This window comes from Borostomias antarcticus (genome assembly GCF_949987555.1).
Source record: "Borostomias antarcticus genome assembly, chromosome: 30".
NCBI lineage: Eukaryota > Metazoa > Chordata > Actinopteri > Stomiiformes > Stomiidae > Borostomias > Borostomias antarcticus.
Window position 1 is genome coordinate 4,302,009 of NC_140263.1, and position 17,500 is coordinate 4,319,508.

The 17,500-nt window shown below is 46.5% G+C and overlaps 2 protein-coding genes across 2 annotated transcripts in view; one reads left to right on the top strand and one right to left on the bottom strand.

Moving 5' to 3' along the window:
- rbp4l (retinol binding protein 4, like) overlaps nucleotides 1-1,028 on the bottom strand; it is a gene marked incomplete at both ends in the record, with an annotated part of 1,550 nt that extends 522 nt beyond the window's left edge. Inside the window, 2 exons of the mRNA XM_084460156.1 lie at nucleotides 409-545; nucleotides 909-1,028. Coding sequence (XP_084316282.1) covers nucleotides 409-545; nucleotides 909-1,028 — 257 coding nt within the window. The remainder of the gene's footprint in view (nucleotides 1-408; nucleotides 546-908) is intronic.
- Nucleotides 1,029-9,332: 8,304 nt separating this feature from the next.
- The window catches only part of pde6b (phosphodiesterase 6B, cGMP-specific, rod, beta), a gene marked incomplete at both ends in the record, with an annotated part of 15,766 nt that continues 7,598 nt past the window's right edge, over nucleotides 9,333-17,500 (top strand). The window contains 11 exons of the mRNA XM_084460157.1: nucleotides 9,333-9,803; nucleotides 11,196-11,348; nucleotides 12,400-12,489; nucleotides 13,062-13,202; nucleotides 13,790-13,864; nucleotides 14,701-14,765; nucleotides 15,429-15,495; nucleotides 15,693-15,740; nucleotides 16,183-16,332; nucleotides 16,688-16,831; nucleotides 17,343-17,408. Coding sequence (XP_084316283.1) covers nucleotides 9,333-9,803; nucleotides 11,196-11,348; nucleotides 12,400-12,489; nucleotides 13,062-13,202; nucleotides 13,790-13,864; nucleotides 14,701-14,765; nucleotides 15,429-15,495; nucleotides 15,693-15,740; nucleotides 16,183-16,332; nucleotides 16,688-16,831; nucleotides 17,343-17,408 — 1,470 coding nt within the window. The remainder of the gene's footprint in view (nucleotides 9,804-11,195; nucleotides 11,349-12,399; nucleotides 12,490-13,061; nucleotides 13,203-13,789; nucleotides 13,865-14,700; nucleotides 14,766-15,428; nucleotides 15,496-15,692; nucleotides 15,741-16,182; nucleotides 16,333-16,687; nucleotides 16,832-17,342; nucleotides 17,409-17,500) is intronic.

The following is a 17,500-nucleotide window of genomic DNA, read 5'->3' on the forward strand; positions in this document are numbered from 1 at the left end:
CACACACACACACACACACACACACACACACACACACATCTATCATGCCAAAGACACACATAAAACTTTTTTTTTGACATTATGCAATATTATTGCATCAATCTGGCCCAATACCTAGTGTGTGTTTGTATGTGTGTACAGTGCGCGTGCGTGTGTGTGTGTGTGTGTGTACAGTACGCGCGCGTGTGTGTGTGTACAGTACGTGTGTGTGTGTACAGTATGCGCGCGTCTGTGTGTGTGTGTACAGTGCGTGTGTGTGTGTGTAGAGTATGCGGGCGTGTGTGTGTGTGTACAGTACGCGCGCGTGTGTGTGTACAATACGCGCGCGTGTGTGTGTGTGTGTGTGTACAGTACGCGTGTGTGTGTGTACAGTACGCGTGTGTGTGTGTGCAGGCCAAACAGACGAACCCAAAGAGCGTGACGCGGCCCTTGGAGGAGGCGCTCATGGTGCCGTCGTCGTCGATGGTGTACTCGACTGAGATGTTGTCCTGCAGGAACAGGCCTTCCGGATCCTTCTTCTGGAGCGCATACCACTTCCCTGCATACTGAGGTAGGGAAAGAGAGGAGAGGATAGAGAGAGAGAGGGAGGAGAGAGAGAGAGGGAGGAGAGACAGAGAGGGAGAGAGAGAGGGAGGAGAGAGAGGAGGAGGGGCAAGAGGTTAGAGGTCAGAAAATATTACACCACTCGCCAGGAAATAAGGAGCGTGTCTCTTGGGATGCTGTGTGTCTGGGGATGATGTATGTTTGGGGATGATGTATGTCTGGGGATGATGTATGTCTGGGGATGATGTATGTTTGGGGATGATGTATGTTTGGGGATGCTGTGTGTCTGGGGATGATGTATGTTTGGGGATGATGTATGTTTGGGGATGATGTCTGGAGAGAGAGAGAGAGAGAGAGAGACTCACCCTCTTGGGGTCGAAGTCCTCTTTGACGCTGAAGCTGTCCACGACACAGGAGGCGGACCAACACAGCTCCAGACTGGACAGCAGCACCATCAGCAGGGCCAGCCTGTTAGAGGACGCCATGCTGCAACACACACACACACACACACACACACACACACACACACACACACACACACACACACACACACACACACACACACACACACACACAGGGCCAGCCTGTTAGATGATGCCATGCTGCGACACACACACATACCAATTGGCTGTCACTGCTGAGGCAGACAACTGATGATGTCTTCATAACACACACAAATTCATCCCACTCTCAAGTTAGTGAACACTTGTTCTACATGTTCTGTAGGTTGTACAATGTCTTCTAGATGCCCTGTGTTCTATAGGTTCTCCAAGTGGACCAAGGTTCTCCAATATTATACCAGGTTTCCCTCATGTACAATATGGTCCTTGTGTAGAAGCTAGATGTCCAATCCTACATGTTCTATCTGAACGTTCTCTAGAAGTTAGCTGACCAATCCTACATGTTCTATCTGAACGTTCTCTAGAAGTTAGCTGTCCAATCCTACATGTTCTATCTGAACGTTCTCTAGAAGTTAGCTGTCCAATCCTACATGTTCCATCTGAAAGTTCTCTAGAGGTTAGCTGTCCAATCCTACATGTTCCATCTGAATGTTCTCTAGAAGTTAGCTGTCCAATCCTACATGTTCCATCTGAAAGTTCTCTAGAGGTTAGCTGTCCAATCCTACATGTTCTATCTGAACGTTCTCTAGAAGTTAGCTGTCCAATCCTACATGTTCCATCTGAAAGTTCTCTAGAAGTTAGCTGTCCAATCCTACATGTTCCATCTGAAAGTTCTCTAGAAGTTAGCTGTCCAATCCTACATGTTCCATCTGAAAGTTCTCTAGAGGTTAGCTGTCCAATCCTACATGTTCCATCTGAAAGTTCTCTAGAAGTTAGCTGTCCAATCCTACATGTTCCATCTGAAAGTTCTCTAGAAGTTAGCTGTCCAATCCTACATGTTCCATCTGAAAGTTCTCTAGAAGTTAGCTGTCCAATCCTACATGTTCCTTCTGAAAGTTCTCTAGAAGTTAGCTGTCCAATCCTACATGTTCCTTCTGAAAGTTCTCTAGAAGTTAGCTGTCCAATCCTACATGTTCCATCTGAAAGTTCTGCTTTTGACCAGTTTCAAGGTTCTTGCCAGCCAGTCAGCCATGTAAGCTGCCATCTACTGTATTCCCTAGTGTTGATGTGTAGATACCTCCAATCCCCTAGTGTTGATGTGTAGATACCTCCAATCCCCTAGTGTTGATGTGTAGATACCTCCAATCCCCTAGTGTTGATGTGTAGATACCTCCAATTCCCTAGTGTTGATGTGTAGATACCTCCAATCCCCTAGTGTTGATGTGTAGATACCTCCAATCCCCTAGTGTCGATGTGTAGATACCTCCAATTCCCTAGTGTTGATGTGTAGATACCTCCAATCCCCTAGTGTTGATGTGTAGATACCTCCAATCCCCTAGTGTTGATGTGTAGATACCTCCAATCCCCTAGTGTTGATGTGTAGATACCTCCAATCCCCTAGTGTTGATGTGTAGATATCTCCAACTCGCATTACTGAGGCTACCAGCGATGCCACCGACATGAAGCCAGGAGCTTACCTGTGTGTGTGTGGGTGTGTGGCAGAGCAGCAAAGACCTGAGGTGAGGAACGGCTAGAGGGTGTCTGTCCGCAGCGCAGGGTTGAGTCTGGGGGGTGAGTGGGGCTCTTATATACCCCGACCACAGACTGGATTTCCACTTCTCTCAACTAAATAAGGTGCTTAAATCTATCTGTAATCCGGTTGGCTGAAATGCTTACTGTAAGAAGGCTTCTCCGCTCAAACCAGGCATACCGTAAAAACAATTAAAGCTTTATGGAACTGTGTGAATACACACACACACACACACACACACAGGCATTGTGAGGAGAGTTCTAAGCACAGGGCAGCACCATTTATAATCAGCATGTGTTTTTGGCTTGACCCTGCCTGAGCTGGCCTCCACCGAGGGCTTATGACCCCCAGGTCTCACATACTCCAGGCCTAAACGTTACCGTTAGACCAAGAGGAGGATGTCGGTGTTCTACACAACGGCCACGCCATTGGGAGCCTTCCGCACTTCAGTAAGGTCATGCTCTGACCAGTTGACCTATGAACCCAGGTATTTGAAGTCACTGACTTCCCTCAGAACAGTGCTTCCTGTTGTCGTTAGAGGTGGGTGGTCTGGGAGGTTTTTGTAGGTGATGACATGACAACATTCATTTAGCTTACGCTTTTATCCAAAGTGACTTGCGATAGTTGCATTTAATGTAGGAAAAGTCAGTGTACAGTACTACTACTCACCAGAACTCATAAGTGCATCTCTGTTCTAAAACAACATGAAGAGTAGCAAACAAAAAATACAAAAGTAGCTGCTTAAGAGAGGATCCTGGTAGTACTTCTTGAAGAGGTGAGTTTTGAGCCTGTGGCGAAAAATGGGCAGTGACTCTGCTGTCCTGACGTCAGTGGACAGTTCATTCCACCACTGCGGGGCCAGGACAGAGAAGAGCCGGGACCGTGTTGATCGATTGCAGGGGCCTCGGAGTGACGGGGCAACCAGTCGCCTCGAAGATGCAGAGTGTAGCTGTCGGGAGGGGGTGTAGGGTTTGACCATGGCCTGGAGGTTGGAGGGAAGTGTTCATTTCATTGTCTTGTAGGTTAGCGCCAGAGTTTTAAACTGAATGCGAGCTGCTACTGGGAGCCAGTGTAGTGAACGGAGAAGGGAAGTTGTGTGGGAGAACTTGGGGTGGTTGAACACCAGGCGAGCAGCAGCTTTCTGGAGTTTGGTTCCAGGGGTTTAATGGCTGACGCCGGGGCCCCAGCAAGGAGGGAGTTGCAGTAGTCCAGGCGGGAGATGACCAGGGCCTGGATGAGCACCTGAGCCGTTTAATCTATCTGAAACGTGGCTTCACACTCTCCAGCTACAGCTGTGACTGCACCTCCTACAGTACCTCCAGGCCATGGTCAAGCCATACACCCCATCCCGACCACTGTCCTCGCCACCTCCAGGCTATGGTCAAACCCTACACCCCTCCTGACCACTACATCCTGCTACTTTGGGGTGATTGGCTGCCCCGTCACTCCAAGGCCCCTGCAGTCGATCAACACGGTCACAGCTCTTCTCTGCCCCGCAGTGATGGAACGAACTGCCCACTGATGTCAGGACGGCCGAGTCGCTGCCCATCTTTCATCACGGCCTCAAAACGTACCTCTTCAAGAAGTACTACAACGATCCTCCCTCTTAAGCAGCTACTTCTGTATTTTTTGTTTGCTACTACCAATACTGTGACTGTGTGTAGTAGTAGGTGTGTGTGTGTGTGTGCATGTGTGCGGGTGTGTGTGTGAGCGCGCGTGTGTGTGGTAATGCCCGATAATGGGCTTTCCCAGGCTGTGTTTACCAGAAGGGTCCGAGCAGCGCTGGCTCAGGTCCAAGTGGGCAGTGTGACAATGATTAGAGCAAGAGAAGCAGCTTTGAGGGTGACGGTGTTGCATAACAACTATGATCTACGGAGGCTCTGTGTACAAGCTGCCCCTATAGGAACCTGGTATGATGGAGTTAATACTACACACACACACACACACACACACACACACACACACATAGTAAGCTTAAACTTCAAGGATTAAGTACAGCCTTATACAACAACAGCCATGTCAGGTTTAGTCTACCACACAATCATGTTTGATTTGTGTCTTTGTATGAAGGTCACACTAGCCCCTCAAACACTACGGCATCATACTGTAACTGAACAGATGCTTTACACACTACTATGCTGAAGCAGCTACTGTACAGTACATGTAGCCTGGGGATTCATTTAGCCGTATATACTATAACTCCATATATATTTGGACTATATACAGTAATGGTACTGTATGTATAGCTCTGGTGCTACTGTATATTTCTCCAGGGTAAAATAAGCGGGGGGAACTCCGCCGACTTGGGCTCAGGAGCCAAAAATTAATTGTCAATGGGGGGTTTGAAATGGCCATATCTCAACGTGGAAAGGTCATAGAGACAATAGGTTTGTGTTCTCCAAGCACCATTTTTAAAAATCTTTTTAAAAATGTCTTTCATTTGCACTTTCTTTAAGCCATTGTTTGTCTTTCACTTTATTTGCGTGAATAATTAAATCAACTAAACTGAAGTCAGTCAAACACTAGTCACGCATAGCCAAACACTGTATTTCTTTAAACAAATCACAATCTTTATTATTATTAAACCTCTATTTAAACTAAAAAATCAGCTGTGGTGCGAACCTCATTTAAGTCGAGTAATAATACTAAAACATACAAAATATTCAATGCACCAAACACGTAGTCTAGATTGGCCGACCACATGGATCAGCGCCATTGACTGATTGAGCAATCAATCAAACGAATAACCAGGCTTATCCCCGAAACCTACATCCCCTGACCAGACGAGTCAAATGCACTCTCTTCTTTTAACAACATCTTACTGTTCAGTATTTAAACGGCTTAATAGGCTGGCCGTCGACACACAGACGTAATATCTGTTACAGTATTGTCTATTTCTGGGACTACTGTACTTCAGGTATTAGTCTGGATCTCTTTAAATACACACACACACACACACACACACACACACACACACACACACACACACACACACACACACACACACAGGGCTGTCCTCTGAGCCTAGGCCCAGCTAAAGGACTGACTGTTCTCCCATTTCATGGTTTATTAGACTGGAAGTCTTATTGTTGTAACTTTATTCATCTATTCGTGGTCTGTAGCAGAGTTGCCATAACTGAACTCCTTAACACAAAATGACATCTTCCATTGGAATAGAATATAAATCTCTTCGGACAACCCTTGGAATGAGAAGCCTAGTGTGAAAATAAACGGTGTTTTTAAGCATAACGTTTCCTCTAGGTTCATGTTCATGGGAAGGCTTGTGTGCCTCCATGACCATGAAGGCTATACCCCCTCCACCCCACACACACACACACACACACTCCCCAGCAGGTTCAACCAAGCTTGGTAGGTTTCAGGGTAGAGGCCGGACTAAAAGCAACACCTAGCCCTCCAGGTTGGGGGGGGGGCGGGGCGTGAGGCTAACAACTCCACCCTGGAATAAAGACAATCCATCACGGAAACTTTTAACAAACCAATGAGTGCAATTGTCACTCTGGATGTCACTGAGTGGAAACGTGGGCGTGGCGGTCAGTCTGTTTGAGCAGGAAGGCAAGTCTGGAGCCAGGAGGTTCAGGAGAAGTCTAGCACTCTGCTCCCATCTACTGTTGGACCAGAGCACTTGAAGAAGATGGGGTCTACAATTGTATTTCTAACAATTGTATTTTTTGCTGTATAGAATTGATAGAGGCCCAAACGCCTGAGAAGCAGTTTAAATAATTGGTAAGAGTTGCTTGTGTGTGTTTGCAGGTACAAGCAGTGAAAGATTGCATGGCAGTAAAAGAATTCTGATTCTGAAAGGTCACAGAAAGTACAGTATGGATAGGACCAAGTATAGAACTGGGTTAGGGAAGAGAGGATGCCAGGTTTGAGGTGGGAGCAGAGTACAAATGGTAAATGGACTGCACTTATATAGCGCTTTTCCACCTTGGCGGCACTCAAAGCGCTTTACAATGGCCTCTCATTCACCCATTCACACACACATTCACACACCAATGGCGGTAGCTGCCATGCAAGGTGCTAGCCTGCTCATTGGGAGCAATTTGGGGTTAGGTGTCTTGCTCAAGGACACTTCGACATGTGGACAGTACTGTACTGTCATGGTCTGTCCCTGTGTGGTTATTAATGTGCCACAACAGCTTATCCAGGTGACCTTTTGTTTAAGATGGTTATGAAGCCTTAATATCTAGACTGACAGGCTCTCTCCACATAGGGCTGAATGGGAAGTTTACATTAGACATTTACCCCCCCCCCACCCATCCTCTCTCTTTCTCTCTCTCTCTCTCTCTCTCTCCCCCCCCCCCTCTCTCTCTCTCTCCCCCCCCCCCTCTCTCTCTCTCTCTCTCTCCCCCTCTCTCTTTCTCTCTCTCTCTCTCTCTCTCTCTCATTGATGTGATCTCATATGAACAGACTATTTCATAACTATGAAAGCTAACCTGTGTTTGTCTGTGAATGCTAACCAGTGTGTTTGTCTGTGAAGGCTAATTAGCCTGTGTTTGTCTGTGAAGGCTAATTAGCCTGTGTTTCTCTGTGAAGGCTAACTAGCCTGTGTTTCTCTGTGAAGGCTAGCTAGCCTGTGTTTGGCTGCAGACTAACCAGTGTGTTAGTCTGTGAAGGCTAACCAGCCTGTGTTAGTCTGTGAAGGCTAACTAGTGTGCTAACCAGTGTATTAGTCTGTGAAGGCTAACTAGTGTGCTAACCAGTGTGTTAGTCTGTGAAGGCTAACTAGCGTGCTAACCAGTGTGTTAGTCTGTGAAGGCTAACTAGTGTGCTAACCAGTGTGTTAGTCTGTGAAGGCTAACTAGTGTGCTAACCAGTGTGTTAGTCTGTGAAGGCTAACTAGCGTGCTAACCAGTGTGTTAGTCTGTGAAGTCTAACTAGTGTGCTAACCAGTGTGTTAGTCTGTGAAGGCTAACTAGTGTGCTAACCAGTGTGTTAGTCTGTAAATGCTAACTAGTGTGCTAACCAGTGTATTAGTCTGTGAAGGCTAACTAGCGTGCTAACCAGTGTGTTAGTCTGTGAAGGCTAACTAGTGTGCTAACCAGTGTGTTAGTCTGTGAAGGCTAACTAGTGTGCTAACCAATGTGTTAGTCTGTGAAGGCTAACTAGTGTGCTAACCAGTGTATTAGTCTGTGAAGGCTAACTAGTGTGTTAGTCTGTGAAGGCTAACTAGTGTGCTAACCAGTGTATTAGTCTGTGAAGGCGGCTAGGCGTGGACAGGTCAGAGAATGCGTGGGCAGAGAGTTTGGGTGCTGAGATAATCAGCTAGTGGCCTGACTAAATAGGGCTTAGCACTGAGGAGGCCTTGTTTAATAAGAACATAAAGAGCTTGTTGGCCTGCCTGCCTGGGGCAAGGAGACCAGGATAACACACTAAAACACACACGCGCGCACACACACACACACACACACACACACACACACACACACACACACACACACACACACACACACACACACATACCTACCACCATTTCAATATACCCATAAGGCCCGGCTATAATGTCATACTAGTATACTGTAACCCTTACAGCATATACATCCTAGAAGAGCAGACTTAGAGTGTCTGATTCTGTAAACATACTCTATACACATCTACCCCCACGTGACTTTATTACTAATACTAGTTCTGATACCCGTTGGAGCACCGTGGACACCAACTAAATACTGTACCTGCTATCACTGCATCTTAGCCCATTCAATCAACTTATCTGTTCTGATACCCGTTGCAGCAATCAGTAATTAGCCATTCAGTCTATTATCTGCCCGTCTCCCCCCAGACATGTGCCTGGTAAGTCCCTTCTGAATGGCTATTGTTTGCAGGCTAGCTAGCTACTAATATTGGGTGGACAATAGAAAGCACGGCAAAATAACTCAGGTGCGAGGTCATAGTATCGGGGCAGACACACTAATTTTGGGCAAAGCTGCAGCACCTTGAGCAGGATAGATAATTCTATAGTAGGCAGCTGGAACACTGGGGGTGGGGTTTCTATTTAGAGCTGTATTTCTATTGGCTGGCGGCTCGGAGCAGTATTTTATGTTAAAATGAACCAAAACGTAAATTAATAAACATAAAAATCCATCCCTGTCAATGCCACAATAATTTTGGGCAAAGTTGCAGCTCCTTGAGGAAATTGATTCTCTATCTAACTGTTTTAACACAGTTTTCTACTCCCAGAGGGCGCGTCCACCCACCCTGTTAGCCGAGCTCTAACCCCCCTCAGCGTGACCAGGAAGAGGGGTGGATGACCAGGAGCTAATCGTCCCTCCGTGAGAGACTGGAGACTGGGTCAGTCCTCCAGCCCTGTGGTCACCTGACCAGGTTTTGAATGAGCAGATCCAGGCTCACCTTCAGAAGGGGCTAAGACGCCAGCTTGCTGATGACAGTAGGATTGGTCTGAGCACCCCCCCCCCCCAACCCAGCCCGCCCCCTCCCTCTCTCCTGCCCGTTGCTCGTCTCATGTCAGCGCAGCGATCTCCCTCTCTCGACTACGCTCTTTATACCGGGCTTCAGGATTCACATACCGTTGAATGTTTCTACTTTTTCACTTCCCTGTTAGCGGTAGGTAGACAGCTAGCTGTTTTGTGTTGACACCTGTCCAGGAGTGACCACACGGTCGGGTAGAGGAGGAGGAGGAGGAGGAGGAGGAGGAGGAGGAGGAACGATCCTGAGAGAAGATGAGCGTGAAGAAGGAAGATGTGGAGAAGTTCCTGGATGGGAACCCGGAGTTCGCCAAGACCTACTTCAAAAAGCCTCTGAAGCCGGGGTCCATGGCGAAGGCCTCGGGGCTGCCCGAGTCCCAGGTGGACTTTGGGCTGTTCCAGGAGCTCAGCCAGGTGGAGGAGAGCAACGTCCTGCTGGACCTCATCAAGGACATGCAGGAGAACATCAACATGGAGAAGGTGGTCTTCAAGATCCTGAAGAGGATCGGCGCGCTGATCCACGCCGACTGCTGCAGCCTGTTCATGTACCGGCAGAGGAACGGCATTGCGGAGCTGGCCACCAGGCTCTTCAACGTGGGCCGGGACTCGGAGCTGGAGGACTGCCTGGTGCAGCCCGACTCGGAGATTGTCTTCCCCCTGGACCTTGGTGTGGTGGGGAACGTGGCGCAGACCAAGAAGAACATCAACATCACGGATGTGTCAAAGGTAAAGGGCTGGCGGTTCGAATCCCACCTGTCCACATGTCAAAGTATCCTTGGGCAAAGACACTGAACCCCAAATTGCTCCCAATGAGCAGGCTAACACCTTGCATGGCAGCTGGTGGTCCCACATTGGTGTGGGAATGTATGTGTGAATGGGTCTTTATTGTAAAGTGCTTTAGATTAAAGTGCTAAGTGCAGTCCATTTACCTTTTACCATTTACTGTACCACGTCTTAGGGGTCAAGGGTCAAGGCTGGGGGAAGGGGGAGCAGACAGGTATATTATATACATGACATATGCAGGAATATTGTGTTAAAGCTAGTCTGTACATCCTGGTGACGGGACATAATCCAGTTATTTCCATATCCCATCAGCCTCTGCTGCAGCTTGGATTATGTCAGTGTGGCATTCAGACAGGGGTCAGCTGTGAGATTACCGGCCCAGAATCCCCTCAGCTTCACACGGCACCTGTTCAGACTCACACGCCGGAGAGAAGCGCGTCTCTGGTCGGTTCGACGGATGAAAACGTTGGAAACATTTGAAAGATTGATATTGATATTGATATAACTCTATCTGGATGTTCCTCAGACACCGTCGGCCTGATAGCGTTCATATTTGGCACAGATATCTGCAGGGGTCCCAGACAGACCGTGACAGGGCCGGATTTTTATTATTAATTTACGTTTTGGTTCATTTTAACATAAAATACTGATCCGAGCCACCGGCCAATAGAAACACTGCTCTAAATAGAAACCCCGCCCCCAGTGTTCCAGCTGCCTACTATAGAATGATCTATCCTGCTCAAGGTGCTGCAGCTTTGCACAAAATTAGTGCGTCTGCCCCGATACTATGACCTCGCACCAGAGTTATTTTGCCGATGCTCAGCTTTTTCCAACATTAGTGTTTTCTGTTGTCCACCCAATATTAGTAGCTAGCCTGCAAACAATAACCATTCAGAAGAGACTTACCAGGCACATGTCTGGGGGGAGACGGGCATATAATAGACTGAATGGCTAATTACTGATTGCTGCAACGGGTATCAGAACAGATAAGTTGATTGAATGGGCTGAGATGGAGTGATAGCAGGTACAGTATTTAGTTGGTGTCCACGGTGCTCCAACGGGTATCAGAACTAGTATTAGTAATAAACTCAGTATCAGAACTAGTATTAGTAATAAACTCACGTGGGGGTAGATGTGTATAGAGTATGTTTACAGAATCAGAAACATCCATCTGCTCCGTGTCCATGGAAACACTCTCAGTCTGGTTCTGAACATCCCCAGCAACTGTACTGGACTGTACTGGGTGTGTGTGTGTGTGTGTGTGTGTGTGTGTGTGTGTGTGTGTGTGTGTGTGTGTGTGTGTGTGTGTGTGTGTGCGTTGTTTCCTCCTTCTAGTGCGCACATTTCAGCTCCTTCGTGGATGACCTGATGGAGTATAAGACGCGCTGCATTCTGGCCGCGCCCATTTTGAACGGCAAAGACATGGTCGCTGTGATCATGGCGCTTAACAAGACCACAGCGCCACACTTCACTGCAGAGGACGAGGACGTGAGTCTGCCTGTCTGTCTGTCTGTCTGTCTGTCTGTCTGTCTGTCTGTCTGTCTGCTTCTGTCTGTCTGTCTGTCTGTCTGTCTGCTTCTGTCTGTCTGTCTGTCTGTCTGTCTGTCTGTCTGCTTGTGTCTGTCTGTCTGTCTGTCTGTCTGTCTGTCTGCTTGTGTCTGTCTGTCTGCTTGTGTCTGTCTGTCTGCTTGTGTCTGTCTGTCTGTCTGTCTGCTTGTGTCTGTCTGTCTGTCTGCTTATGTCTGTCTGTCTGCTTGTGTCTGTCTGTCTGTCTGCTTGTGTCTGTCTGTCTGTCTGCTTGTGTCTGTCTGCTTGTGTCTGTCTGTCTGTCTGTCTGCTTGTGTCTGTCTGTCTGCTTCTGTCTGTCTGTCTGTCTGTCTGTCTGTCTGTCTGTCTGTCTGCTTGTGTCTGTCTGTCTGCTTGTGTCTGTCTGTCTGTCTGTCTGTCTGTCTGCTTGTGTCTTTCTGTCTGTCTGTCTGCTTCTGTCTGTCTGTCTGTCTGCTTGTGTCTGTCTGTCTGTCTGTCTGTGTGTGTCTGTCTGTCTGCTTGTGTCTGTCTGTCTGTCTGCTTGTGTCTGTCTGTCTGTCTGCTTGTGTCTGTCTGTCTGTCTGCTTGTGTCTGTCTGTCTGCTTGTGTCTGTCTGTCTGCTTCTGTCTGTCTGTCTGTCTGTCTGTCTGCTTCTGTCTGTCTGTCTGTCTGTCTGTCTGTCTGTCTGTCTGTCTGCTTGTGTCTGTCTGTCTGTCTGCTTGTGTCTGTCTGTCTGCTTGTGTCTGTCTGTCTGTCTGCTTGTGTCTGTCTGTCTGCTTGTGTCTGTCTGTCTGCTTCTGTCTGTCTGTCTCTGTCCGTTCAGTCCGTCCGCCCGACCACACCAAGTAGAAAATCACAATGTAAAATCATTAGATTACATTAGTTCTAGTATTAGTCTGTACTGTATAGTATTTAGTAGTATGTAGCATTAGTATCTATTATGTAATCTGTATCTAGTATTAGTATATAGTATGTAGAACTAATTCAGTTCTCACTTCTTGTTGTTTATCAGCTCTTTTTAAAGTATCTCAAAGTCGCCTCCTTGAACTTGAAGATCTACCACCTGAACTACTTGCATAGCTGTGAGACGCGTAAAGGAATGGTGAGGCTACCTGTCTGTCTGTCTGTCTGTCTGCCTGTCTGTCTGTCTGCCTGTCTGTCTGTCTGTCTGTCTGTCTGTCTGTCCGTCTGTCTGTCCGTCTGTCTGTCTAAACCCTTGTCAGAGACCAAGTCACTACTCTACATGTGCAATGGAGATCAGTGGGTTGATTTTGGTGTCTTTCTTGATTTTCGAGTGCTGGGAATACTGCCTCTTGTCAACAGAGAGATGCAGGCCAACATTGTCGGGAGTAAGGGAGGGAGGGAGTGATAACTTGACAAACGTTATTTTAGCTGGCACAAAAATGGACCCAATGATTTAAACATTGATCATTTAGAGTGTGTTTTTTTATTTTTTACTTTGAGTGATAGCCAGGAAAAAACTTGTGTTTCTTTTCCCATGTATGTCTATGTACGGGAAAAGTCATCTTGGCCCCCATGGTGTAACATGACTTGTATTGATGTTGACTAAATCCTGCTGTTATTAATGGCTGTTGTCTGTGTGTGTGTGTGTGTGTGTGTGTGTGTGTGTGTGTGTGTGTGTATGTGTGTGTGTGTGTGTGTGTGTCTTTCCAGCTCCTGCTATGGTCGGCCAACAAAGTGTTTGAAGAGCTGACGGACATCGAACGCCAGTTCCACAAGGCTCTGTACACGGTGAGGGCCTACCTCAACTGTGACCGCTACTCCGTAGGCCTTCTGGACATGACCAAGGAGAAGGTAGACCTCCCTCTGCTGTTACATCCATGAGCGTGTGTGTGTGTGTGTGTGTGTGTGTGTGTATGTGTGTGTGTGTGTGTGACACCATGTGTTATAGTTGTTTATGTGTGATTATGTGTTATTGTTATATTGCGGTTGTATGTGTGGTTGTGTGTTATTGTGTTTGTGATTGTGTGTGTGTAATTGTGTGTGTGTGTAATTGTGTGTTGTGATTGTGTGTGTGTTTGTGTGATTGTGTTATGGTGTGTGTGGTTGTATATTGTGGTGTGTGTGGTTATGTGTTATGGTGTGTGTGTCTATATGTTATGGTGTGTGTGGTTGTGTGTTATGGTGTGGGTGGTTGTGTGTTATGGTGTGTGTAATTGTGTTTTGGTGTGTGTAATTGTGTTATGGTGTGGGTGGTTGTTTGTTTTGTTGTGTGTAATTCTGTTGTTGTGTGTAATTGTGTTATGGTGTGGTTGGTTGTTTGTTTTGTTGTGTGTAATTGTTTTGTTGTGTGTAATTGTGTTATGGTGTGGTTGGTTGTTTGTTTTGTTGTGTGTAATTGTGTTGTTGTGTGTAATTGTGTTATGGTTGTGTCTTTGCAGGAGTTCTTTGACATCTGGCCGGTGTTGATGGGCGAGCAGGCTCCCTACTCCGGTCCAGTCACCCCCGATGGCAGGGTAAACCTAACCCTAACCTAACCTTTAACCCTGACCCCCTCTAGTTTCTACGCTGGTCCCCTGGTGGAGGGGGCACACTCTAGTCATTTAGCACACGCTTGCATCCAGAGTGACCTAGAGGAGTTATTAGGGTTAAGTCTTAGACTTGACTTAGGTGAGAATATTTTCTGATTCAGATTCAGCTTGTGCTCAAGGGCATATCTGGGAATCGTTTGCAGTGTATTTCGAATGCATCATCTTCTTGTGGAACAGAACTTCAAGGAGGCCAAAAACGTCGAATCATCAATTTATTGAGCAAGCCTTTACATGGGTCAAATCTTCGGCATTACTACTTTCTCTTACGAGGCGGCGAGCTTATATGTCCTGGCTTCAGACCAGGAATCACATGACAAACACATTTACATATAATACAGTATAATACAGTATAAAAATATACTACACTTTCACCTACTAGGCTTGGGTATTTGAACCAGCAACATTTTGGTTACTGCCCCCACGCCCCAGGCCCTACACCCTTCACCTTCTCAGAAAAGAAGATGTTCTGTAAGGGATTATACAGTATATATATATATAGTCTGGGTTCTAAAAGGGTTCTTTAGTTGTCCCTGCAAGTAGTTCTGGAACAAAACATTTTTTACAATGTTTTTTTTACAGGGTTCCCCTACAGGGACAAGCAGAGAACCTAAAATAGTTCTAGATACTGTAGAACCTTGTTTCAGTGTTGCGACTCATGAAATCATTTAGTCCCTGATTCCTGGGCTAGGGTAGACTCATCAAGCCATGTACAGTAGACGATACTGTACATCAGTTCTCATCCATGCTTTGTGATCCTGTAGGAAGTTATATTCTACAAAGTCATTGACTATATTTTACATGGAAAAGAGGAGATCAAAGTCATACCGTGAGTTATACCCTTTCTTTCTCTCTCTCTCTCTCTCTCTCTCTCTCTCTCTCTCTCTCTCTCTCTCTCTCTCTCTCCTTCTCTCCCTTTCTCTCTTTTTCTTTCTCTGTTTCTCTGTCTGTCTGTCTGTCTGTCTCTCTCTCTCTGTTAATGAAGCATATAAATGTTATTCAAATAAGTCTATATTCAGCTGGGTTACCTGATTGTGTCTGTCTGTCTGTCTGTCTGACCACCTGTCTTTCTGTCTCCTGTCTCTCTTTCGGCTTACCACTCTCTTTACCTGTCTGCCTGCCTGTCTGTCTGTCTGTCTGTCTGTCTGCCTGTCTCTCTCTCTCTCTCTCTCTCTCTCTCTCTCTCTCTCTCTCGTTCTTTCTTTCTCTCTCTCTCTGTCTCTCTCTCTTTCTCTCTCTCTCTCTCTCTCTCTCTCTCTGTCTCCCTCTCTCTCTCTCTCTCTCTCTATATATATATATATTTCTCTCTATCTGTCTGTCTGCATGTCTGTATGTCTGACCACCTGTCTACCGGTCTGTCTACCTCTATGTCTGCCTGTCTGTCTACCTCTATGTCTGTCTGTCTGTCTACCTCTATGTCTGCCTGTCTGTCTGCCTCTATGTCTGTCTGCCTGTCTGCCTGTCTGTCTGTCTGTCTGTCTGTGGCCATCAGGAACCCTACTTCAGACCACTGGGCTTTGGAGAGTGGATTACCTACATATGTAGCAGAGAGCGGCTTTGTAAGTTTCCTCAACCTCCCCCCCCCCACACACACACACACCCTAACCCTACACCCCCCCCCCCCCCCCCACACACACACCCTAACCCTACCCCCCCCCCCCCCACACACACACACACCCTAACCCTAACCCCCCCAGAGTAGTTCATGTAAGCTGGGCACATACGCTCTTCATAACTGCATTCTGTCATTCTCCAGATTTGCAACATTATGAATGCACCAGCAGAGGATATGTTCCATTTTAAGGTAAAATATTAAAGGTATAATATGTTATATGTGGATTATTTCCCCCATCTAGTGTCTAAAGATAAGAACTGCAACAACACAATGTATTGGTTGCCAAAATGCCAGAGAATGCACTGTCAAAATTTCATAATGTAATAATTTCAGACAAAATATTATTTTCTATGGAAAAGCAATATTTTTACTCTTCAGCCTTCGCAAAGCCCTATGGATGTATAATAATATAAGTTAATCCACATATAACATATTATACCTTTAATAAATATTAATTGTGACAATTTATAACTACTATTATGTTATACTATAGTATTTACAATATAACACTTATACTATAGTATTTACAGTATAACGCATATTATTAGTATTATTATTATGCTTTACTATAGTATTTACAGTATAACACTTAGTAATGAAACCATGACATCCTTTTTTCCCCATGAGTCAGAGTGAGGCCTTGGACGCTAGTGGTTGGACCATAAAGAACGTACTGTCTCTGCCAATCGTCAACAAGAAGGAAGAGATCGTGGGCGTGGCCACTTTTTACAACAGGAAGGATGGGAAGCCGTTCGATGAGCAGGATGAACAGCTCATGGAGGTGAACTTCCGACTACCCAGATAGCAAGCGGATCTGGGCCATATATGGGCCGGAACTAAGCCACAAGGGCCAGATCTGGCCTGTATATGGCCCAGATCCGCTTGCAATCTGGGTACCTAACTATCTGTTTAACTAAGTTACTAACTATCATGGAGGTTAACTAGGCAGCAGGACTAACTTACAACCTACCTAACAAACTAACACATTTCTAACTACTGTAAATAGCTAACTAGCTACTGTACTAGCTGTCTACCTAACTGACTAATTATCTAATTAACTAATTAATTAACAACTGGCTGACGAACTGCCCAGCTTAGCCAGTCTGACAGGGTCACATGTTGTCCCCCCCCCCCAGGCTCTGACTCAGTTCCTGGGCTGGTCAGCGCTCAACACCGACACCTATGACAAGATGAACCGCATGGAGAACCGGAAGGACATCGCCCAGGACATGGTGCTCTACCACGTCAAGTGTCGGGATGACGAGATACAGGACATTCTAGTGAGAGACTCGCACACACACACACACACACACACACACACACACACTCTCTCTCTCTCACTTACATCACACACACGCACACTCTCTCACTTACATCACACACACACACACACACACACACACTCTCTCACTTACATCACACACACACACACTCTCTCTCTCTCACTTACATCACACACACACACACTCTCTCAATTACATCACACACACACACACACACACACACACACACACACACTCACTCACTCACATCACACACACACACTCCTTTCCTCCTCCTCCCCTCTCTTTCCTCCTCCTCCTCCTCTCTTTCCTCCTCTCTATCCTCCTTCTCCTCTTCTTCCTCTTCTCCTCTTCCTCATCCCTTCTCTCCTTCACCCCGCCTCTCCTCTCCCCCCCATCCAACCTCTCCATCATCCCCCTCATCCACTCATAACATGGTGAACCGCATCACAAGGTTTTGTTTTTGTGTTTTTGTTTTTGTTTTTGTTTTTGTGTCGTCCGCTCCTAGAAAACCAGAGAGTATTTCGACCGAGAGCCGTGTGACTGCGAGGAGGAGGAGCTACAGCAGATCCTGGTATGACCTCAGCACACACACACACACACACACACACACACATATAACATCTCACCCAGTCATCAGCCCACCTTCCTGTATGTGTAACATCT